The sequence below is a fragment of the Pollachius pollachius genome, assembly GCF_949987615.1.
Source record: "Pollachius pollachius genome assembly, chromosome: 13".
NCBI classification, from domain to species: Eukaryota; Metazoa; Chordata; class Actinopteri; order Gadiformes; family Gadidae; genus Pollachius; species Pollachius pollachius.
Window position 1 is genome coordinate 19,409,271 of NC_136946.1, and position 25,451 is coordinate 19,434,721.

General features: G+C 41.5%; 1 protein-coding gene across 12 annotated transcripts in view; it reads right to left on the reverse strand.

Moving 5' to 3' along the window:
- Window positions 1–470: 470 nt before the first annotated feature.
- LOC307085086 (uncharacterized protein) overlaps window positions 471–25,451 on the reverse strand; it is a 43,289-nt gene continuing 18,308 nt past the window's right edge. For 7 of the 12 annotated variants that reach the window (XM_079749746.1, XM_079749756.1, XM_079749754.1 and 4 more), the window contains 27 exons: window positions 17,701–17,805; window positions 17,557–17,605; window positions 17,243–17,323; window positions 14,098–14,307; window positions 13,888–13,962; window positions 13,652–13,785; window positions 13,167–13,259; window positions 12,180–12,237; window positions 11,569–11,618; window positions 10,447–11,434; window positions 8,989–9,110; window positions 8,759–8,857; window positions 8,536–8,593; window positions 8,313–8,426; window positions 7,943–8,179; window positions 7,381–7,617; window positions 6,985–7,056; window positions 6,762–6,895; window positions 6,354–6,482; window positions 6,043–6,100; window positions 4,560–4,631; window positions 4,388–4,450; window positions 3,740–3,811; window positions 3,477–3,610; window positions 1,908–2,015; window positions 861–918; window positions 630–769 (listed from right to left, as the gene is read on the reverse strand). In XM_079749746.1, coding sequence (XP_079605872.1) covers window positions 693–769; window positions 861–918; window positions 1,908–2,015; window positions 3,477–3,610; window positions 3,740–3,811; window positions 4,388–4,450; window positions 4,560–4,631; window positions 6,043–6,100; window positions 6,354–6,482; window positions 6,762–6,895; window positions 6,985–7,056; window positions 7,381–7,617; window positions 7,943–8,179; window positions 8,313–8,426; window positions 8,536–8,593; window positions 8,759–8,857; window positions 8,989–9,110; window positions 10,447–11,434; window positions 11,569–11,618; window positions 12,180–12,237; window positions 13,167–13,259; window positions 13,652–13,785; window positions 13,888–13,962; window positions 14,098–14,307; window positions 17,243–17,323; window positions 17,557–17,605; window positions 17,701–17,805 — 3,687 coding nt within the window. In that variant the 3' untranslated portion in view covers window positions 630–692. Of the gene's footprint in view, window positions 599–629; window positions 770–860; window positions 919–1,907; window positions 2,016–3,476; window positions 3,611–3,739; window positions 3,812–4,387; window positions 4,451–4,559; window positions 4,632–6,042; window positions 6,101–6,353; window positions 6,483–6,761; window positions 6,896–6,984; window positions 7,057–7,380; window positions 7,618–7,942; window positions 8,180–8,312; window positions 8,427–8,535; window positions 8,594–8,758; window positions 8,858–8,988; window positions 9,111–10,446; window positions 11,435–11,568; window positions 11,619–12,179; window positions 12,238–13,166; window positions 13,260–13,651; window positions 13,786–13,887; window positions 13,963–14,097; window positions 14,308–17,242; window positions 17,324–17,556; window positions 17,606–17,700; window positions 17,806–25,451 lie in introns of those variants that run through there. The other 5 variants (XM_079749750.1, XM_079749751.1, XM_079749753.1 and 2 more) reach the window with 5 other exon arrangements.

Here is a 25,451-nt window from a genome sequence, read left to right on the forward strand (position 1 = left end):
TTAGTATCTGAAGCAGCCTTCGGTTATGTCCGTTTCTGATTTGTTGCAGTCTGGAATTGTGGTTAGTCCCTGTTTGGATATGTCCTTGCCTCAAGTTCCCCTGAAAGCCGAGGCCCTCCTGGGGAAGCAGTGCCCCAGCAGGGATCTCAGCGTGGGGGTTGGTGGCAGGCGGCACAACTTGTAACTGGGGGTTGGCCTGGATAGTACGAGATGGTGACTTTTGGAGACTATTCATGTCTACAATGCTCAGTACTTTGGGAGACCTTGGGCCCAGGGTCATGATTAACTGCATGTTTCCTCTCGTCTTTCGAGCAACCCCCAGCCTCTGAAAACATCTCTATATCTGCAGCGTTATTCATCACGGGCCTGTTGCCTCTCTTGAAAGGTTTATGGGCACTGGGGACTGGTCCCATTTTGGGTTCATGGGTCAGAGATACGAGTGGTACAGTAGCTGCTGGAGTATTGCTCCCTGATGGGCTGTGAAGACAAGAGACTGGAAACAGCGTCTGCGTCATGCGGTCAGCGGGGGGGCTCGAAGGTCGCTGATGCTTCACTCTATCTGTATCGGACCAACCGACCTCAAATTTGCGCTTCACTGCTTCAAGAGAAGACCAGGGTGTTATGGTGGGTGTCAGACAACAGACATAAATATACATGCTTATTATTCACAATACTGTATTTCAGGTACCAGGTTAGGGTCTGCTAGTCACGCGGGTCGGGATCTCTGACGGCCTCTGGTTCTCGCATATGGTCTTGAGACTGGACAGAGCTGAAGAATCAAATGAAAAACACAAATTAAATGTAATGAAAGGGAGGAACAAATCATGGCATGGATGTCGGCTATCAAATCATGCTAGTACCTTGGTCAAACGTCATGGTTCGGATCCTGATGAAGTCCTCCTGGGGCAGGGCTATCCTCTACCAAACAGACCACAGCCAATCAGTCCAAAGATTAAAACCAACAAGAATCAATTCAAGTTCTTTGTACACTCACTTGAGAGATACGCATACAATGCATTTCCAGCTGCTGTGTAAGGTTTTCCGGTTAGGTATAATACAATAACATAACAGAGTTTAGGATTTTCAGTCTGTTTCACATGTAATGGAAATATATGTGTTAGTAATTAATCCTCTAAGAGACAATGGGAAACTCCCACTCCCATCACCCTGAGGCACTGCTTTCATGGCCATGACCTGCAAGTATCCCTTGTAAACTCTTAACTCCAGTAACTCGTAATCTTGTGCATATGTTCCATCATCTGTAATGAGTAAAGTAGTTTGGTCTCTTGTTTTATCACGACTCGAGTACTGTCCTGTCATTTGGTCAAGTGCTGCTGAGAAACATCTGAAAAAACTTCAAATTTTTCTCTATAGGGCTTCTGCTTGGAATAAGCTTGCCTTTAGCATCAGACTCACCAAAAGTAGACGTTCTTTTAAATATTTGCTAAAAAAAACCTAAAAAATACTGGTTTCATTTATTCACTGTTCATTTTATTTGAATGAGTTTGTTGTTTATTGTTGTTTCGTTTTATTTTTGTTTGATTGATAGTGTGATTTTGTATTATTGTTTGTTTTAATTGTTGTTGCTTTCTGTGTGGACCCCAGAAAGACTAGCAACCACTTTGTGGAAGCTAATGGGGATCCAAATAAAGAACAAAGAATCTTGTAATTTAGCAAAGCAGCATTTAAAGTTTGGCCTATGCGCAGAAATCAGCATACAAACTAGTTTAGAATACAACTACCGGAGAGTGCAGCATTGTTTTATCGGTGGTGGGGCGCACATCGGCTCATTTCAGCCCGTCTATAAAGCTACTCACAAGTGCTCTTCTGGGACTATTCAGATATACATGAACCATTATCCATATATCAGTTAAGCCCCAAGGAGGGCTAGAGTGTTTCTTTAGTACCTGCATGGTGCTGGGCTCGTCCAGGTTCTGCTCCTCCAGCCCTCTGGCCGGCTGCAGGAGCTGGGCGGGCTCCACTCCGAGCTCTTCCGCCCTGGGATACCGCGCACTCTGGAAGACAACCAGCCATTGAGAAGACATTCACACCAAATCAGGCGTTGGGGGCCCATTTGTGTGAGGTCAGGATGTGACATTAGACCACTCTTTCACGGCAGGGTTTTACAGCTTTGGAAAGGACTACACGGTGGGTATCAGCCTCGCTTCCGTCAGCCACAGTTGCTTGGTAAACAGCGGAAGGCTACAATGCTAACGTTACAGGGTAACGCAGGTTCCTCCGCCCCTGGGAGACCATCGGTCTGATGGACGGCCAGCGAGATGGGGCGCCGGGCTGCATTTCTCCAAAGGTTGATTCTGTTTCATATTTTGCTGTTTTTTGCAACCCCTTGCCAAATTATGTTGTGGAAATAAAACCTTTATACTCAAACAAGAGGAGAGATTAAAAAAAAAGTAGAATTTTAGTTAGAACTTAGAAGTAATACAAAAGCCGAGCTGGTCTGTAGAATAACTGATTGTCCAGCTTCAGGGCCCACTTCTTATTCTCCCGCTCTGTAATTCCTCCTGTTCGCTCAAAACTAGGCCTGTATGGGCAGCCATGTACAGGAATCAAACAAGGCCTATGCATGGCTCACCACCAACAGACTTCCATGGATTTCCTTACTGTTGGGGTTTGTGTCATGTATCATCATCTAATTTATCAAGGTCCTTGTTTGAACATTCTCTACTGTTGTATCAGACACAGTCATGCATGTATCATTGACTTATCTTGTTTTTAAAGCCCTGAAAATAACTGTACAGACTCCCCACCCTTGACCATAACAAAGGTGTCCATCTGGATACCCCTGGAATGTCACCACGCGTCACTGCCCTATGTCCGACACCCAGGCCTGCCCCTGCCTACAGAAACCATTGAGAACCAGAGAACTCCCCCCATCAGACGATGGACAGAGAATGAACAGTTATGCAACAGTTACTTCAAGCACAACTTAGTTTGTCACGTAATGGCGGAAACCCTTTGACCCAGTTTCCCCTTATACTCTAACCTCGCCTCCCTCATCCATTCCTCCATTTGGTGGGAAAGTGTAAGAAACTAAAGAGGGTGGCCCTTTATGTACAGTTTACACATTCTAGGAGTGACTCGTTTAAATTTCCTATATCAGGCTGTTGACCAAAACATTCTTCTTCTTTCATACCAGCGTCTGCAAGAGAAGATTCTAGGAGGGGAAGTCTCTGGTTCAGTGTTTACACATGCATCTACCGGATGTACAGAGAATGATGGATACTGTCGCTGTACTCCTCCCTCCCTTTCACATACAATCAAATAATACTACTTCTAGGCAATTCATTTGCAGAAGATCATGTGGTTAGTGGTGTAGTTTAAAATTATCTTAAAATATGTAAAAACTCAAAATGTTTGAACAAAGTTCAAAGGTTCAGAATTGACCGAGTTGGGTAGTCTGAAGTCTCACAGAAATGGCCAGAAGGAGGAGTCCAGAGGAGTGTGTGCCCACTCACCAAATACTCCTGGATGTGTCTTTGGCCCTTGACATGAGGGAGCACCAGGTCTTGGCTCAGACGGTTGCCACAGGCCACACACAGGTAGAAGGGAGTCTGCCCCTCACAGCTGCACTCAACTATGTCACAGATCCCTGCACGTGCACACACACACACACACACACACACACACTTTGTGTATAGTAATGTCATGTTTTTTTTTCTTTCATTGGAACCATTTTGCATAAGCACCAACATTTACACCAGACTTTCATAATACTGACCGATCACGGGCAGAGTTTGGCCACCATTTACAATGTCTTGGGGGACACTGTATATGTGGAAATGGGGGCCGTCTGTAGGACCAAAGTAAAACAGTACAGGCAAAATCAATTACTTAAGACAAAACCAGATTCTAATATACTTATTTCAATTTCAATAATCATCCATCTATTTAAGCAGTTTTCTTTAGTCTGAAAGTGTTCCCTTCTGTGTGTTATGGTAAGGGATGTCAGCTTGTAACATTCTTGTTATGATCAGGGTTTACCATGTTGTAAACATTATAATCTTCAGAGTCCTAGGAGGGAGGGGGGCATGTTATGACCCACGGCAACTTAAAAAAAAGGTTAAAATGCTCTTTAATAGAAGTTGTAGGATCACAATTACATTTTGCCATGTGGATACATCAAAGGAATGCGAAGGACGGAACACATGTACTGTATAAAGGTTCGCTAGCATCATATTTTGATCTAAATACTGTTTATTAGAACTACATTCTGACCTAATGGTACTCCTTGGACATGGCAGTCAGGGGGATAGGAGAGGCATGCTTAGGAGTGCTTTAGCACTGGGGAAACTGCTTTCTTCACCAATCTTCAGGTGTTTACCTGGCAGTCAGGAAACTTCCTGTGCTCACGTGTACTACAACGTACCCTTCTCTCTTGCGTTGGACTCCATTGACTCTCTGGTGGAAGGGGTCTCTGGAGTCTGTCGGCCTGAGCAGCCACAGAAGTAGAAGAAAGCATGACGTTTTAATGCTCCAACTCTGATGTCAGCTGCAGCAGCGTTGTTTGGTACGATGAGGTCCGGGTGGACCAGACTCACCGAGTTGTTTTTGATATCCAAACAGACGGTTCGGCCTCTTCTCTCTGCTGATGTTCTGTAGGGTGTCCAGGGCTGCAGAACATAACCGTCATGATTGCTCTCACTGATCACTATACCCAGATCACTATTTCCACAATATCAACATTAACCAACACATAGTGATGGTCTATTTTAGATTTATAAAATGGGTAGAATCATATATCATTGTAGTGCTGTAAATTGATTCGCTCAGCCCCACATTGCCCCATTCTTGCTCATCAATGTACTGATGATGGCGGGAGGGTAGAAAGATTGTCAGCGCAACAGAATCAACACTTTTATTTATTCATCTTTTACGTGATTTTGAAATATAAATATCGTTCCGTTCATTCATCTCCGCATAGCACTCTTTCTCCCTGTCATTCTCGTTCACACACACACACACGCACACAGAGACAAGCCACATACATGCCAATGGTGCGCGGGTACACTACCACTTACCTTAATGTTACATTGTCAACCTTTTATACTGGCAAATTCATTCTAGCTTAATAAGAAGTGATCACACAAATATGTATAGCCTATAATTTAAATAAATTACTAATTATTTTTGATTTAATTATATGTCAAAGTTCTTAAAGATCTGTAAGGGCTGCTGCAGCACCTCAATAATAATAGTAATAATAATAATAATAATAATAATAATAATAATAATAATAAGGGTAAGTATGTCCCTCACGCAAGACTCAAGTTAGTGCCAGGTGTGAACAGGACAGAAGATTAACTTTGTTCACCACACTGACCAAATGGACCCAAATGCTGTCCATTAAACAGCCTGACACATTTTACCACCCGATGAGTTTAACAAAAACGACACATTGAGGGTTTCTTTGAATCCTAATTGAAATCCAATAATAGTAGTATAATAGTTTATTTTGCATTCTGGACATCCCCTGTCTCACCCCTTCCGGGTATAGTTGGGTTAATCAAATAGTTTTATTTCTCTCTCTCTCTCTGTCTCTTTAACAGTAATTTGCGTTAAAAGTTAATCGATATATCGACTCAAACGCCTAACGATAAGGTTTTTTTAAAGTTTGGAATATTTGTTACAATTCTGAAAGTTTGGAAAGTTATAAAAGTAAAACCCTGGTGACGGCTGTTTCCCGGGACACCCATTCCTCTTTCGAGTCCTTACCAAGGGACGACGAACCAACAACGCCAGTCCAAAGTCTCCAGAGCGCACAACCCAACCATCGCCTAAAGAGTCACCAAGTGAACTGCTAATCCTCGTCTCTCATGCCTGGTTGATAGACCGCTGACTTGGAAAAAGATCTTTGACTTCAGATAGATAACAATGTCTAGGTCAAGTCCCCTTTACAGTATAATCTTATACCTGTTAGTTATATTCTTTCAAATTGACACAGTGCCCAATTCGAGTAGTAAAATGATTGTGGTTATTAAATTTCAATTAATAATGATATATATAAATAAACACAGCATCTACCTTTGATGAAAGGAGCCTGCCGAATGTAATCATAGCTGTCTTTGCGCAGCATTATAACCTTAGAAAAATGAAAAATCATAACAATCAATAATTCTTATTGAACTTACAATGTTCAGATTGATCATTCAATCAATCTGAACATTGTAAGATTCATTCCATTCAACTGGTCTGTAAAAATAGTCTCGTAAATGTAATGGTTGTTAATATAGGCTATAAATATACTTAAGTAGACAATATAATAAACAAATGAAATGAATCGACAATAAATGGTTTGAATTATTTGTTGGTATTAATATCCCACCACTGGTTACCTGGGCATCCATTTGGTCATAGACCTCTGTTTCAGAGATCCTCCAGGAGATGTCCTTCAACAGCCCCTCCTTCTCCTCAGGAGAAATGTCCTTATCCCACCAGCTCATGAAATGGGGGTATTCCTTCAACTGGGATGGAAACGCATGCAGAAATTACAATTCAAATACATACAAGACCATATTTTTTGACATGGTATATTTTAGATGACTGAGGCAATAATTACGAAACTGTCTTAAATGGACTGACACCTGATTATGTGTCAGTCTGTGTGTTACAACATTCACACAATGGCGTGGAGTTCTTTAGATACCTTTGATGTTGTACCTATATGTTAACTGTGATGTTGAGTTCAAATAAATCCATTAAATAATGGTAAAAAAAACAAATCCTTAGACACAGAAACATACCATGTATGTGTGCTGGTGTTGGGCGCTCACTATGTGTTTACATATGAGCTTGATGGGGAATGTCTTCATGCAGCTTCCACACAGGTAGAACGTCTCCTCAAAGAGCGCACGACACTCAAACACCATGGCCAGACCTGATGAATGAGAACAAACTCTGGTAACACACTTCTTTTGTGTCAAGATCCACTTTAAACTATGAAGACTAAATTGATTGGAGGATCACCGATGATTGGTTCTTTGTTGTAGTGGACCATCAGAAAGGTGGACAAATCGCTTGGCCCCAGAATCTTCTCTCCTGTAGTTGTCACATGGGTAAGCACAGGCACACACACACACACACTTTGATTGGTTGAGTCTGTAGCATGTTGGTTTGTGAGCGTCCTTAACTTAGTTCGGGAATGTTAACAGCCATCTTCTTTCTTATATATAGGGGCTGCAATATCACTCTGCTGGGTCACACAGAGACCCAGCAGAGTGATCTATAGCTTGTTCGAATGTTGTTTAGAGTGAAGTAGAGAGAGTGTTGAAGATATGGTTGCCCAGATTTTGGGGCAATATCTTCAACACTCTCTACTCCACTCCATGTCGCACGCACGCACGCACACGCACACACACACACCTTTTTGCTCCATCTGCGGTATGCTTTCTCCATTGTGTTTGGGGTTAGCTGAAGGCCGGTGGACCAGTTCTGCCGTTGGACGGCCAACTGGTCCCTTGGGACTGGGTTCCCTACGTTGGGCAGGGTCGGGCTGTGTGATGTGCATCTTGGGTTCTTCTAATGCCCGGGGGAGCGAGGGAAGTGCTTGTGTCGGTGAGCCAGTGGCCATAGGATGAGGGACCTCGTCGCTCTCCTCTACTAGCGACATGGAACAGAGAGGGGAGAGATGTTAGCATGAGGGCAAACAATGAATGGATGGAAGAGGCCTCTATAGGACTGAAACAAACCAACAGAAATGTTGGTACGATAGCTGCAACCCTTTCCTTGGAATCCCTAAAGGAGTAAAACTGACCAGAACCTGTTGAGCACTGATGGCAGAAATAACCCAGCAGAGTGATCTATAGCTTGTTCCACACAAACAAAAATTTAGAGTAGAGTAGAGAGAGTGGTGAAGATATGGTTGCCCAGATTTTGGGGCAACAATATCCTCAACACTCTCTCCATGTCTCACACACACACACACCTTTATCCTCCATCTGTGGTATGCTTTCTCCATTGTGTTTGGAGTTAGCTGAAGGCCGGTGGTCCAGTTCTGCCGTTGGACGGCCAACTGGTCCCTGGGGACTGGGCTCCCTACGTGGGGCAGGGTCGTGCTGTGTGATTTGCATCTTGGGTTCTTCTAATGCCCGGGGGAGCGAGGGAAGTGCTTGTGTCGGTGAGCCAGTGGCCATAGGATGAGGGACCTCGTCGCTCTCCTCTACTGGCGATGTGGAACAGAGTGGGGAGAGATGTTAGCATGAGGGCAAACGATGAATGGATGGAAGAGGCCTAGGCCCAGGTATACATAATATTTTGCACCAGTCTATAAAGGGAGCAGAAGGAAAGTAATTTACCATCAGCTGAGCGTGACGCTGCGTGGGAACCAGAAACACATTTGAGGCCTTCTGCTTTTGCTTTGGTGGATGAGTGACTCTGTGATTCCAACAGTTCCTTCACTTTAGCTAGAGCTTCACAGGGAGACAAATCTATCAATACATAGCTTATACTTGCAAGGCACAGCACTAGACGTTACTGGCTGTACACTATTCAACCTTCTCAATGGCTGAGAATTGTTACCTTTTTTTTCAGAAAAAGTTGCCAGACGGTTGTAGCTCTCACCATTCACCTCCAATGTCTAAAATACAAAAATATGAATTATTGTAGACATGCGCTCTGTGTCTAAGAGGATTTTTTGCTTCAATAACAAACAAGCTAAATTCATTTAAATTCTGACCATGATTGATTAATAATCATTGTAATTAATCAAGTTATTGGGGGAAGGTCTGGCAGCCGTCATCACCTTGACGACAGTCCCCTGCACCTTCTCTAACTCAGCCAGGTGAGTGACAGCCATCAGCATCCTCTTCTCGTCCATCTCCCAGGCAAAAGAATGGAACTTCTGTAGACATCAGAACACATGTTCAACCTCAGTCCTGCCGGCATCTGGGCTCTGGTCCAACACACACACACACACACACAAACACACACACACACACACACACACACACACACACACACACACACACACACCAGATATTTATAACGGTGGCTGTTGCTGGTCATGTGATTCCCCTTTCTCAGCCGGACCGAGCACAGCAGACAGTAGTACTGGCGCCTCTTTTCACATTTTACCACGACAAGGCTGTCAGTTCCTGAAGAAAAAAGACAAGAACAATAGTCCAGGGGTAAGGTTTCTTGACACCCAGCCAAATGTTTACGAAAAAAAAAAAGAAAAGATTCCTACAATAGGAATCTTTACACTGCAAAAAAGAAACACTGGCTTGGATGCCCTGCAATTTCACCGTCTAGCCTTTGTAAAACCGAGGGGTATAATCCTCCTTCGCCATAATCCTTTTGTTCGTTGAATGGAAGAAATTAACGGTTACATTTTATGGCAAACTATTATTATTATTAGGTCTATGTATCATATAAATACATTAATAGTGGAAAGTAGCTAATCATTTGTTTTTCTATTAGTGGAACTTGACACGACGCCAGAGTCTGCCCCAAACCTATTTCTAGTGATCTGCCAGTGTAGGGATTATGGGAGAAATTAACAATTGCTTTTTATGTTAACTATGAATATTATCAGGCCTATATATCATATATACATTAATAGTGGAAAGTAGCTAATCATTTGTTTTTCTATTTAATGGAACTTGACACGACGCCAGAGTCTGCCCCAAACCTATTTCTGGTGATCTGCCAGTATAGGGCTTATGGGAGTAATTAACAATTGCTTTTTATGTTAACTATGAATATTATCAGGCCTATATATCATATAGATACATTAATAGTGGAAAGTAGCTAATCATTAGTTTTTCTATTAGTGGAACTTGGCACGACGCCAGAGTCTGTCCCAAACCTATTTCTGGTGATCTGCCAGTGTAGGGATCAAGGGGTCAAGGCGTACTGATGTCAACCTAATGTTTAAAATCGCTGCAGTTGCTGACTACATCAGCATATTATGTAGTCATTTTCTTTCTCTTTATTTTCTACCACAGTTGGAGCAAGCGGGAGATTAACTATTTGCAAGTGCAAAACACCAACATATTTTTTTTTTGCTTTTCTTTATTTATTTTACTTTTTTTCCTTTTTATCCAGACAAAAGCCTCATAAGGAAAGTTCTTTCTCCTAGGACGCACCATCTTTCCCCGTCTTCGTTTAATGCGACTACATCACCTTCTCTCCCATGATCGTCAGCAGCTCGTGGATTTCACCGTCTCTCCAGTTAGAACTACTCATGTTGATATCACTGCGTTGCCTCGGTTGTAGAGACAATGCAGCCACACCACTGACCAAGTCCTGCCCCTGGAACCACGATGCCGTCTAATCGCATTTACATCAAAATGAAACTGTGTAGGGTCCGAGAGGGTAAATCGGGGTGCGAAATAAAACCAGTATATTACCTCGGTAAGTGTAAACGCGTGGACCATGCCGGGGAAAAGGCGGGCATAAGACAAGCATATTTGGGAGAAGAACACTTACCGACAACTGGTTGGTTTTTGATGAGGCTTTTGACCTTGGAGGAATCGGCCACCGCTGTGTGGTTTGGTGGGAAGGTGGAGGGGCTGTAGACTGGTGTGGTCGGTGAGGCGGACCCCAAGCCCTGCTCTGTGCTGGCAGTACTTTGTTCCCCCGGCGGGTTGGAGAGGAGCAATCTGGTGGGGGGCAGAGCTTCCACAGCAGGTTGTGGGTGGGAAAAAATACCACTGTGGGGAATTGGGGTGCTTTTGCACGTGATGCTGGCGTCTGGGTTCGTTTGCTCTGGGTCCATAGCGGGAGCTGCGTCTTTGGAAGGGGTCACAGCTCTGAGGGGGTGCACCAATTTTGAGGCGTTGATCTCTTTTGAGGAACTTGTCAACATATTCAAGGTGGAGGGAATAGACTTGGAAGAGGCTGCAGGAGTCTTTACAACTGCAACACTAGATTGGGAGGGTGATATAGAAAGCAACGTGGCAACAGGTTTGAAGAAGGGTGCAGGTATGAATTCTTCAACAGGGGTTTTTGCAGGGATCCCAATTTCAGGCACAATGGATTTGGAAGTCACCGTGATTTGAGAGTTTGCATCAGAGACCTTGACGGTTGCACCACTGTTGAGGGTGGGGTAAGAGGTTGCTTTGTTCTCCAGCACACCAGGTAGTTGAACTTTAGGATTATGGGCCGTGGATATGATGGAGGATGCAGGTATACATTTTTCTACAGTGGTTTTTGAAGGGATTCCAATTTTGGGCACAAACACTTTGCCTGTCTCTGTACTTGGACTATTTTTATCAGTATCTAACCCCTTCACCGATGCCCTACTTTCAAGTGTGGGTAAGGATGCCACCTTGTATTCTGTGTGTTCTGCTTTAGTTTGAGTGGTTAAGTGTGTAGTTTCGCCTGTGCCACAGGCAGAAGAAGTCGATAGGGCCAAAGATGGAGATTGCTTTTGTGCTGCAGACGGTCTCACAGCATCAGGTTTGCATGTCAACACCTTCAAAACAAAAAACATATTTTAAAGTGCAGTTGGACATGGATTTCTGTCCTTTTGGAGATTACAGAAGGATTTTGAAGCGATTACAGGAGAATTGATTTTTGAATATTATTAGAAGAAGATTATTGCTGCACCTCTGGGGCGGGAGGAGATCTCTGCATTATGTTCTGACACAACAGCAGGGCTGTGAAGATAGACCACAGCAGAACGTTAGATGCATTTCACATGGCATACACTGTGGAAGATTTTCTTTGGTCTCTTTTAGGATCTAGTTATTAGATAACTATTTGGCTGTGGTTAAGGCAACCTTCCTAAGCGGAGTTGATATCCGACCACCAGAATTTGAGAGTTTTCGAAGCTAAATTTTCAGTGATGGAAGGCGCTGGTTAGTGTGGACGGGACTATCGTTATTTCAATTTAAACCACATAGTGCCGACATGGCCTAAGAATGACCCTTGCTCTATGGTTCTTCAACATGTTGAACAAGTTGTGTTACTGTTTTGAGTACTGATGCCGTGGCCACCCAATCAATGTTAGCTTATTCTTTACTATATACTCTTGTGGTGGAGTGTATAGCTTCCAATGGCCATGCACTTGTATTAAACGTATACTCAATGAAACACTTCCACACGACAAGAGAATTCATTTTCCGTTCCCAAAACAATTTTGATAAAAATGTGTAGCACGGCCCCAGGTCAAGAGGCCTAGAACGTATCAGGTTAAATCAAGGCAAGGGGTCGCTTACCGAAATCATAGCTTTGTTTTGACATTTCACTATACTGCTCTGGAGTCAGCTCAACAGCCTAGACAAACACACAAACAGAAATGTGGGATAAGCATGTGCAGCACACTTTGTCAAAACGAACAAAAATGTATGTTATTCTTCTGTTTTTTACTTCTTTATTTTACGATTATAGAAAAGCGGTTGTTTCGAAGAGTTACGTTTCATTAACCTGTTGACACCGATGGACATAAGTGGTCATTATTCCGAAACATAAAGTGTCCCTACCCAAGTTAGTATAATTTGTTATAATGCAAACAGAAGGGCTTTCATCAGTAGGCAATAGAGCTTTTATAGTCAGCAACGTTTGTAGCCGTGTATGAAATGCAACACACCGTAGCATTATACTAGAATGGCATTTTTGCCATTTACACTTTCGGCCGTGTGTTTCCTCTACTCTGCTTCATTCTGTTGTGTTTCCTCACCTCTGCTTCATTCTGTTGTATTTTACCTGCTTCATAGTACTTAATCTCATTACTTATTATAATAATAATTTGTGACTATAATAATTAACTCCGCAAGCCCAGTCTGTAACGACTTAGTTTGTGCATGATGAGAATATTTCACATCTGGTGATATAATCATATAAATATGATTAAACATTTGTTCATATCATATCCCACCGCATGATGATTATACTCCCAGGCAAATGGTTTCCCTATCCATACAGAAAAGCTTTAGTTGTTTTCTTGTAATAAGCCTGCAAGATAAATTTTGCGTATTTCACGGGACAATTATCTCATAAAATGTCATAACCTTGCTATTTTTCTATTCGGGCAGCAATGCGCCATACAAAAAGAAGAAAAAAAAATTGCAACCTTCTGCGTACTCTGCGTATGGGGAGCTGACCAAAAAGCTAATGCCAACCAATAGGACTAACCAACAACCCATTTATTTAAAGTCTGAACAATGATTGAGAGGATTTTATACTTTTTGAATGTCATTTCACACCTGAGCATCTCCATGTCCAGCCCGTCGTTCCTGTTCAGCTGCAGCGATTCTGACAGCCAACTGCTGTTGTTTCACATTTATGGATTGCAATTTCTGAAATGAGCGGATTGAAAATGACAAAGACGCAATGAGAGGGTTAACGTCTCAAGCACTTAGGTAGTCATAACTCTAAATGCAAATGTTAACCCTTTCTGAAAAGGTAATTAAGTATGGAAGAGAGAAGAATAACATTCCATACATAAAGTGGATAGTACTCAAGGTCATGGGGTTAACCGTTTGGTTACCTCTTTGTTGCATTCTAGATTAAAGAAGTAAAGGTGACCAGAGCTAAATTAAATTGGAAAATTCACACTTTAAATGAGCACATGCTTCATAGTGAACTCTTAAAGTTTGTTAAGGATTGTATAAAATCCTGGAACAGATGGTAGAACGAGTGTCTGCCAGACATGGCTAAGTGTAAAAATATTAATTCAACATCTACTCACCAGATACCGCATTCGGTGTCTCATTCCAATGATATGTCCAAGGATGTCTTTCTCATGGACTTTCACGCAGCAGCTTTTGCAGAGGTAGATTGGAGCGTATGGTTCACAATGGCATTCAAAGAGTGCATGTAAACCTAGAGAAAGGAAAGCGAAAAAAAATGGCCACCATTTGAGATCATTGCTTTTAGAACCATTCATAGATACAATTAAAAATGTTTTATTTAAGTGTTACTGACCAATCACTGGCTCACGATCCGTCATCTTGATAAAATCCCACAATTTATAAGGAAATGCAGGAGGGCTAGCGGGAACTAAGGAACAACCATTGTGGACCACATACATATAAGTGAATTGCTTTGCAATGAAATGGCTTGGATTTACTAGCGTTACAGCCCAACTTCGGAACCCTTCCAAAAGCAACCCAAATATAGATAGGCAATGCTCACCTTTATCTAGTTGAGCTCTAGCTGGTTTGACATCATCCAACAAAGCCTTTTCTGTGGCGTTCCTATCATCCACCCCGGTCAGATGTCCAGAGGGATTTGCTGTTGTTTTCGATACATCCTCAAGGCAGAGGCGCAGTCTTTTGATTCCAGCCTCCTCACTACTTCCACGAGCCTTCCTCTTTCCCGGCATGGCTGTCTCTTCCATGCTTTCTGCGGTGCACATTTGCGTTGAGGTAGATTGACGAACACAGAGATTGTGACATCCGTCAGCAACACGCAAGCTCTGTGTTCGCCAATCTACTTATCGAGTCTTAAAAACAAAATGGCGTCGACGGGTGATCTACTGACGGTATTGTGTGTATAAAATGTCATTTTTAATAAACAATCTGTACACTTACAAAGTTCTCAATGCCTCGTCTTATATGTTAAGACCCTTATTATACTACCAAAGAAGTGTCGGGCTACTTTTAGCCTTTTAAGTGGTTTAAAATAGCGATTAAGTTTTTACCATAACAAATGCCCCCATCGTTCCAAGTTTATAGCGTTTTGATAGAATCGGCTAAAAACAAACAACTGAAGAAAGCGTCTATATACAATTTTTGTGCTCCAAAGCGAACGTTTCAACTCATTATCATACAAAACATATCCAAAATCCATTTTACACCGGAATTTCCCTTTAAGTATATAATGTATGTATAGCTTGGAATCGCACGCTTCTTTTCAGATTTTGCTAATATTTTAAGATATTCTACTTTTAAATTACGATCTTTTTTTTTAACATGGGAGTCAATAGGAGGAGTCCTCTGGTACTTTAACTGTTTAAGACGTAACTAAATAATTTTTCAACAGTTTATCTTCGTTCAACCCATTTAACAAATCGACACACTTGTATCTTCATTAATATCTAAACGGAATTTCGATATCATTTAAACTTTCTTCAGAATCACAGTTTTAGTTTCATACCGGCTTTGTTTTCAGCTGTTTTCATTGAAGACATCTGCTCATTCTGACCCTCTTTCTCCTTAAGACATCGTAACTCAATCATTTGTCAACCGTTTACCTTCGTTCAAACCATTTAACAATTCTACACACTTGTATCTTCAATAATATCCAAACGAAATTCTGATATTATTTAACTATTCAGAATCACAGTTTTAGTTTCATACCGGCTGTTTCCCAATGTGAAGGAAGAATGCTCAACGGTTGCCCTTTTAAGGACGCTACGTCATAGAATGCCGACAAGCACTGTTCCAATGTTAAGGACACTCGGAAATTCGCGCCCTTTTCGCGTCTTTTATTTTTGAGAATTCCGAGATTTTTCAAGGATACATCGATGGATCCTCAACGAGCCAAAATACCCACAATCCTTTGCGTTCACATGCTGTGCGGGATATTTAAAAATTGCGTATAGAAAGCAATACACATCGCTTTACACAAGTGAAGTTATTTGAAAGTTTCAGAAATATTTTGTGCCGTTTTTCTTTTTATAGATTAACCATGTAAATGCAAAAAATTAACCTGTGCGATTTCTTTCAAATGTTTTTGCAATGTAATGATAGTCTATATGTTGCATGGATTGATTTGTTTTAATATGTAAGCAGGTGGTGTTTAAACAAACTACTGTCGCCGATAACAACAGCAAGAGTAATATTAAAATGCGCACTAGCTAGTCGTTCCAAACTGAACGCTACAAACACTAGCCAGCACTCTAGCCTAATCTCCGTAGGACGCGACTAGCAAGGAAGTGTTCTAGCAAGGCTGCAGCCTTCACTTTGGGAAACAGCCACCGGCTTCATTTTCAGTTGGCCTCATTGATTTACGTTGACGCTGGAGCGTGAGGACGTTCAGCCATGTTGCCAGATTGGGCCGTTTTTCCCGCTGGATTGGTCTACTCTTAATCATGCACCGGCTCGCTATTCTCTTAAAGACACACACACACACACACACACACACACACACACACACACACACACACACACACACACAGGTGGGTAGTAACATGCTACATTTACTCCGTTACAAATACTTGAGTAACTTTTTGGATAAATTGTAATTTTAGGAGTAGTTTTATTGCGACATACTTTTACTTTTTTTTACTGAGTAGTCTTTTCACTGCATACTTTTTTACTCTTACTTGAGTAATTTATTTTCATGAATACTTTTACTTCTACTTGAGTATTTATAGTCTTAAAGTAACAGTACTTTTACTTGAGTACATTTTTTGGCTACTCTGCCCACCTCTGCACACACACACACACACACACACACACACACACACACACACACAAAGTGCAGGGCAATAAATTTGACCTTTCAGATACTTCAGTTCAATTCATTTTACATTTCTGCATTTTTAGCGATGCTTTGCGCTTTTCATTCAGCTGTCACTTTATTTGTTTTCAACCAATTACTTTTTCTTAAATGGTGTGCATGTTTACATTGTTTACTCCATTTAGACTTTTGAACTTTTGTTCAAATCCCTTCACTTGGTTTAAGCCATTTAATGTTTCTTTATGTCTTAATCTATGTGGCTTCATTAAAAAATATTTTCAACCTCACTTTGTACTACAGCACTCACTGCATTTTCTGCAGGAAATGCATTTTCTAGTTCAAGATTGGCGTTTGTCACATTAGTAAATTACTCACTTACAAATGATTTGTTTCTTTCAGAAAAATAAAAAATTTCCTCAGCAACAAGGCTGTGCGTAAGAGTGTGTGAATCTACCTTCAGTTTAGTTCAGCTGAAGTTACCAGTCAACAGTTTGAGTTATTTCAAGAAAGTATAGGAAAAGTGAATTGAATGACCAAATATTCTGCTGACAAAGTTTGTTAAAGATCAGAAAGTTTGGAAGGTTAAGAAAGTCATCAAAGCAAAACTCTCGTTTCAGGAGACAATGATTCAACCATTGAGTGTGTGCTGAGAGAGGACAGAGCGTTCAGGGGGAGATCTGGAAGTAGTGCTGATGGTTGACAGCTCACAGAATCAATTACTTGGACGAAAAACTTTGACCAAATTTGCTTGCTGACCGATGTCATGCCCTATTCAAGTAGTAGAATAATCAAAGCTACATTTGAGTTAAGCCACTTAATCACTATACTCAGTAAAGACTTAAAGAAATCATAGAGAAAACATCTGGTCACTTACCCAGTCTCTTTCCAGGTGCCAGCACAGGGATGAGCTCACAGTTACTCTGTCTCCACTTCACACGTTGGAGTATTTCAACAGCTGAAACAGACGAGTAAAATAAAGTGTGTTAAATCTCGGTATACTGCGTAAAAATCCCCAAATAAGGAAATACATTGTGCCTTTCGTAATTTCCCAAGTTCTTCTTAAATTCGGAAACAAAAAGGAGACACTCCAGAGATAAGGAATTTTTGAACAAACAAAAGAAAAACATTCAGTCCGGACTCCATCAGTAGATACGTTCAATAGAGAAATTGTACAATGAATGTCCTTACTCTTTAAATACTCTTTCGAATCCAAGAGAGGTTCGTCAAGCAATATAGTCTAAAAGTAAAACAAAAAATTATGAAAAGGACAGTAGAAGCATAGATATGGAAGCTCCAGGTTTTGAATTAAACCACTAAACCACAAACACTTACCTGCATTTCTGATACTTGGTGTCTTTCTGCTGCTTGCTCTGCAAGATCCAGTAATATTTCTCTACTTACATTACTGCAATCCAATGAGCCACAGTGGGCTTTTTCCTACAAAGGAACACAACAGAGCATTATGGTTTCACATTACATATAGACAGTGTTGTGCCTGAACGCGTTCATTGAACAATAGTTCATGAACTCGTTCATATTTTGGGCGGACGTAAACTGAACGTACTGTATTACTGCAGGGCTCAACAATAAGGATTGCCCGACGTCCCGGGGCAAGTAAAACGCCACGTCGGGCAAATAACTATGACAACCCGCTTGCCCGTTCGGGCAAGTGGAGGACTCGAAGCAATAAATAAATAAATAAATAAATAAATAAAATCAGAATTTTTTTTTTTGACGATCATCATCGATAAAGTCATTATGTTGCCCCCTCCCCTTGGCCTCGTCTGATAATTCTTGTAATGCTTGGTGTACTATTTGATTTTATTTGAATGTGGCTTCGGCCAATCAAAATCGAGATCGCGAGACTCCCGGCAGGTAGCGGGCCCGCCGCAGTCAGTTGATGAAGAACTAGGAGATGGCTGCGTACGAGCTCAAGCGTAAGCGAACTTTTCAAGCATCCTGGAAGAAGGAGTTCCCCTGGGTTATACTCAAGGATGTGGAGGAATCACCAACTATGTTCTGCGAGGTTTGCCATGCCAATGGTTTGACAACCATTTACCGTGTACCCCAGTGTGAGTACTCAACAGAAGAACGGGGTTGGGCTGGGTACACAGTACAACACTGACATGGCTTGCCAACGGTAAGTTGTTAATTTATCAGCCTTATGTAAAGTTGCTCTATTGTTATAAGTCAGTCAAATTCGCAGCAAAAATAAACTGTGAGAAGCAACCGTGTTATGAAATGCATAGCTACAGCCCACTTTTGATCATGGTTTTTGAGGCTACATCCAAATGGGCCCGTTTTGAATTTATTTATATCTGTATTGCTACGTTTGAGCCTGGGCTCCTAATTAATCCAGCGGAGCAGTTTAGAGCTGCTGCTGTCCCCCTTTTATTTTGAAATTCCGGATCTGCATGTTTTTTTTAAAACTTTTTTTTAATCTATATATATATATATATATATATATATATATATATATATATACACACAGTGGGGCAAAAAAATATTTAGTCAGCCACCAATTGTGCAAGTTCTCCCACTTAAAAAGATGAGAGAGGCCTGTAATTTTCATCATAGGTATACCTCAGCTATGAGAGACAAAATGAAAAAAAAAAATCTAGAAAATCACATTGTCTGATTTTTAAAGAATTTATTTGCAAATTATGGTGGAAAATAAGTATTTGGTCAATAACAAAAGGTCATCTCAATACTTTGTTACATGCCCTTTGTTGGCAATGACAGAGGTCAAACGTTTTCTGTAAGTCTTTACAAGGTTTTCACACACTGCTGCTGGTATTTTGGCCCATTCCTCCATGCAGATCTCCTCTAGAGCAGTGATGTTTTTGGGCCTTCGCTGGGCAACACAGACTTTCAACTCCCTCCAAAGATTTTCTATGGGGTTGAGATCTGGAGACTGGCTAGGCCACTCCAGGACCTTGAAATGCTTCTTACGAAGCCACTCCTTCGTTGTCCGGGCGGTGTGTTTGGGGTCATTGTCATGCTGAAAGACCCAGCCACGTTTCATCTTCAGTGCCCTTGCTGATGGAAGGAGGTTTTCACTCAAAATCTCACGATACATGGCCCCATTCATTCTTTCCGTCACACGGATCAGACGTCCTGGTCCCTTGGCAGAAAAACAGCCCCAAAGCATGATGTTTCCACCCCAATGCTTCACTGTAGGTATGGTGTTCTTTGGATGCAACTCAGCATTCTTTCTCCTCCAAACACGACGAGTTGAGTTTTTACCAAAAAGTTATATTTTGGTTTCATCTGACCATATGACATTCTCCCAATCCTGTTCTGGATCATTCAAATGCTCTCTAGCAAATTTCAAACGGGCCCGGACATGCACTGGCTATAGCAGGGGGACATGTCTGGCACTGCAGGATTTGAGTCCCTGGCGGCGTAGTGTGTTAGTGATGGTAGCCTGTGTTACTTTGGTCCCAGCTCTCTGGAGGTCATTCACTAGGTCCCCCCGTGTGGTTCTGGGATTTTTGTTCACCGTTCTTGTGATCATTTTGACCCCACAGGATGAGATCTTGCGTGGAGCCCCAGATCGAGGGAGATTATCAGTGTTCTTGTATGTATTCCATTTCCTAATAATTGCTCCCACAGTTGATTTCTTCACACCAAGCTGCTTACCTATTGCAGATTCAGACTTCCCAGCCTGGTGCAGGTCTACAATTGTGTTTCTGGTGTCCTTTGACAGCTCTTTGGTCTTGGCCATAGTGGAGTTTGGAGTGTGACTGTTTGAGGTTGTGGACAGGTGTCTTTTATACTGATAAGGAGTTCAAACATGTGCCATTAATACAGGTAAACAGCCTCTTAAAGAATAAGTTACAGGTCTGTGACAGCCAGAAATCTTGCTGGTTTGTAGGTGACCAAAAACTTACTTTCCACCATAATTTGCAAATAAATTCTTAAAAAAATCAGACAGTGATTTTCTGGATTTTTTTCTTCATTTTGTCTCTCATAGCTGAGGTTTACCTATGATGAAAATTATAGGCCTCTCTCGTCTTTTTAAGTGGGAGAACTTGCACAATTGGTGGCTGACTAAATACTTTTTTGCCCCACTGTATGTATGTATGTATGTATGTATGTATGTATGTATGTATGTATATATATATACACACACACACATACATACACACATACACACATACATATACATACTAGTTGTGTAATTGTGATTAGAGCTATGTTATGGTGCTTAGGTTCAAGGTGTGTGTGTGGCTGTGATTTTAAAAACAAATGTGGCTGAATGAATTTGGATTAAATGAGTGACAGATATCAAATTATAGTAAGATTCGTGAAAGCTATCCATTTAGTCTCTTTTAAGGTTTGCCATGGTCATATTTGATGACCTTTGGGAACCATTTTTGAGCATCCTAAAGGCCAAAAAGTTCTTCAGTGTCCTGGCAGACTCTGCCACTGATGTGAGCACCCGTGACCCTGAGGGGGTGTACGTCAGGATGCTGCAAAACGGGGAGCCCCAAAACCTTTTTTTTTGGCAGTCGAGGAACTTGAGCAGGCTACTGCAGTTGGGCACCTTGCAGCTCCTAATGCGGGTAAGCTGAAACTCATTGGAAATAACCTTTGTTCATAAACATAAATAGATGTAAATATATTGAATGGTAGTTTAAAAAAATACATCATTAACTTGTCACTCTCTACAGTATTTCAGAAAGTTGGCCTCCCAGAGTGGAAGGAGCGGTTAGTCGGCTACGGATCGGATGGAGCCCCAGTGATGGTCGGGGGGGGGGGGGTCTCTACTCTACTCCGTGAAGAAGTCCCCCACCTCATCAACATCCAGTGCTTTGCCCATGGACTAGAACTGGCAGCCATTTACACCATAAACGGGGATGAGAGAATGAAGAAAGTAGTCACAGCACTGAATTAATTTATTTGAAATGAATGTATGTTTAGCACAGTAATGTTTTATTGCCTATAGTTATTTTGTCCTCTTCATACAGGTGACTATTCTCCTCAAAGGCCTCTACAAGCAGTATCACTACTCGCCCAAAGCCTGGAGAGAGCTTAAAGCACTGAGTGAGGTCCTCCAGCAGAAGATCTGGAAGCCGACCAATCTGGGGGGAACAAGGTGGCTCCCACATATTGAAAAAGCTCTTCAGACCCTCATGAAGGACTATCCTGTTGTGTTGGCACACATGGAGAACACAATTGAGATGAGGCAAGTTGTTTTTCGGAAGCAATATTTTCCTTAAATTTGTATTATCATTACTGTGTTATATTCTCACTGAACAACGATATGCTGTTTGTGCTTATTTTAGATCTGCCAGCGCAGACATGATTGGGCGAGCCAAACAGTGTGTCCAGATCCTGAAGGATTACAGCCGCCTACTGTTTGTGGTCCTGGTTCAGGATATCCTGCATGTTTTGAGCTGGTCAGTTTACTTATAACTTTTTCCTCTGTATAGTTTTGAGTGAAAAGTAAAGTGTAGTATTAGTAAGTCTTATCAAATAGGTGACATTGGGGGCGCTAGCGAGCCGCAATGGAGTAAGTCGCACTTTTGTGAGCTCCTCCAGAATCTCAATTACAAAGATATATTATTTGACATCTATGCTCGAAAATACAAATTAAATGTGGTAACTGTATAATCAACACTACCCGGCAAAATCAGTGAAGAAGAACCGACGCCAATGGCAGCAAATCTCCAGAAATACAACTACGAAGCACGGGCCAACACAAGGCCCCAAACCTCCTCGGCTAAAAGTCCAGATAAATCCGCCTTGACCCCACCTGTACCTGGAGTAAATACAAGCATGAATACCGCAACAATCAAAGCCGACATCCTTTCCTCATTGAGAAAAGAAATATCGTCAGTTATCAGAGAAGAATTGAAGAATGCGCTGGCGAATGATTTTGAATCGCTGAAGAAAGAAATGATTGATGTGAAAACTGAGATAGCTAAAAACACAGCAGCTATCCGCACAGAGGTTGAGCAGGCGCAAGCTAATGTGAAGGCCGTCGAGGATGGATTGTCAGCGTGGTCGGATGAAGTTGTATCGGTGCAAACTACGGTATCGGACCTCAAGAAGCAAGTCGAAGATTTAAAAGAAAAATGTGAGGACATGGAGGGCAGGATGAGGAGGGGAAACATTCGCATCACGGGAGTGACTGAAGAACCGGGGTCGAGCTCTCCCACCGCGGTCTCCAAACTTCTCAAAGAGGTGTTACACCTGGACAGAGAGGTACTAATCCAACGCTCACACCGCAGCCTGACACAAAGGAGACCCGGAGACAAGCCCCGTGTAATTATTGCGAAGCTACACAACGAGGGAGATGCCTTGGATATTCTACGGAAAGCCAGAGACCGAGGCGGCCAACTCAACTACAAGGGAAACCCGATCGCTATATTCCCGGACTACACCGCGAATGTCGCCAGAGCCCGGGCAGCGTTTACACCCGCCAGGAAGATGCTTCAGGGGAAACCTGGGGTCCGCTACGGCCTGCTGTATCCGGCCAGGCTCCGCATCACCAACAACAACGATGAGCGGGAGTTCGCGGATGCTACTAAGGCAATGGACTATATAAAGAAACACATCCTTCCAGCTGATGGACCGGAGCACCAAGCGACAGTATCCCTTACTGTCATCAGGTTTGAGAAAAAGAGGAAAAAAAAAAAAAAAAAAGTCTGATACGCTAAATCCGCGACCTTTATGGCAATTTGATTATGAATATGCGATCTATTACGCCAGCTGTTTGAATGAGGGATTGTCACCTGCACATTGTGTAAGTAACGAATAAGTGAGAGATTATCAGCATACTCAAAAGTACATGGCTGCCTGCTGTTTTGGCTAAAGTAATTACTACAGTTACATTTGAAATTTAAGTTATTGAGTTCAAGATGTCTTTATTTTATATGAGGTTCTGGGGCAGCTCGATGTGCACATCTACTGACTGAATAGCCTATAGTTTGGCTTCTGCCCAAACCAAAGCGAACTCTGACTGTTCGCACAGCTGCAAGTTCGAGATGCAGCCTGAAACTGTGCCCCACAGGACCAACCGGACACTTATGTCAGCCGTGTTCTCGGCTATTGTAGTTCTATGTTCAGCTCTGTTTGTGTTGATTCCCATGTTCCCCAGGGATCTAAGAAGAGCAACAGTGAACTTTTCCATCCACATACTCTTTCAGGATAAGAATAATTTGTTAAAGTTGAAATGCTACAAAACATATAATGCTGTTATCTTAGTAATTCTTAGATATCTTTCATGTAGTCTCCAGTCTTTACTTGTACACCCGCTTTATTATTTGCTTGATTTTATTTTCTACAACTTTTTTATCAGTGTATTTTATATTATTTTACTCTTTCTTTTATTTCAATTACATTTGACCCTGCTTTTGAGATATGGGATCTCTTAAGGTAATAAGTTACAATGTTAAAGGTCTCCACAGCCCAATCAAGAGAAAGAAAATTATTAATCAGTTAAAGAGAAATAGTTGCCAGATTGCATTCCTGCAAGAAACTCACCTTTCAGATAAGGAACACGAAAAATTAAAGAAGTCCTGGGCAGATAAGGTATTTTACTCATCACACCCATCTGGTCGGAAAAGAGGTGTAGCTATTTTGATACACAGACAGGTCAATTTTACATCAACCAAAATTCATAAAGACTCGACAGGGAGATTTATAATGATAAATGGATTGATTGATGGAGTGGAAGTTTGTCTTATGAATATATATGCTCCAAACGAGGATGATCCTAGCTTTATTCGTACAATCTTCTCCATAATATTACAGCATAGCTCTGGTATTTTATTGTTAGGAGGAGATTTTAATTGCGTCATGTCCCAACATTTAGATAGACAACCTATGTCTAGCACTTCTACTTCTAGGATGAGCAATATGCTTAGGCATTTATCGACAGAATCTGGCCTGGTGGACATTTGGAGAAACAAACACCCTAAAGGCAAAGACTTTACCTTTTTTTCGCATAGGCACTCCTCATACTCCAGAATAGACCTCTTTTTTACTCCCAAGGCAGAATCTTATAGAGTAGTTGACATAAAGATCCTCCCAATTACATTATCCGATCACGCTCCTCTCGTATTGTCGTGGAACATTGGTAACAGGCCAGCAACTAAACAATGGCGATTAAATGCGTCGCTCCTCAATGATAAAGAATTCATTGCATTTATAAAAACTGAACTAAAAAATTATCTTGACACTAATACTTCACCTGAAATATCACCTCTTACTCTATGGGACTGTGCAAAGGCATATATTAGAGGCCGAATCATTTCTTTTACAAGTGCCAGAAAAAGAAAAAGGGAAGAAAAACAGCGAGAGCTAGAAGACAAAATAAGGCAGCTTGAACAGCAACACAAAAGAAACTCAACCTCAAGCTTATTAAATAATTTGAAAGAAGCACGCAGAGACCTAAACAGCTTAATTAATGAAAAAATAGAGGGCAATTTAAGATTCACTAACCAAAAATACTACGAAAATGGCAATAGGGCAAGTAGGCTATTAGCATTTAGACTTAAAAAACAACAATCATCAAACATAGTACAGAAATTAAAGGAAAATAATTCAACTCTCACAAAGCCGGATGAAATATCCAAGTCCTTCGCAGAATTTTACAAGAATCTATACAAAAATACAGACACCTGCACAAATGATGAGGAATTGGCACAATTTTTAAAAGACATCAAATTGAAAGAGTTACCTGAATCTATGGCAAGAGAACTGGATGAGCCAATTAAGGACCTGGAAATACGTCAGATAATCTCCACACTGAAAAGTAATAAAAGCCCTGGCCCGGATGGGTATATTAACGAATTTTATAAAGTTTTCATAGAGAGTATATCGCCTTTATTGCTAGACGCTTACCATCATGCATTAAAATCTGGAACCATGGCCCCCTCTTGGAGAGAGGCTACTATAGTAGTGATACATAAAGATGGCAAAGATCCCACCAAATGCCAATCATACAGACCTATCTCATTATTGAATACAGATCTACGAATCCTAACTGCTATTCTGGCAAGACGTGTCAATAAAATGACTACAGAAATTATCCATCCCGATCAGACAGGGTTTATAAAGGGGAGATACTA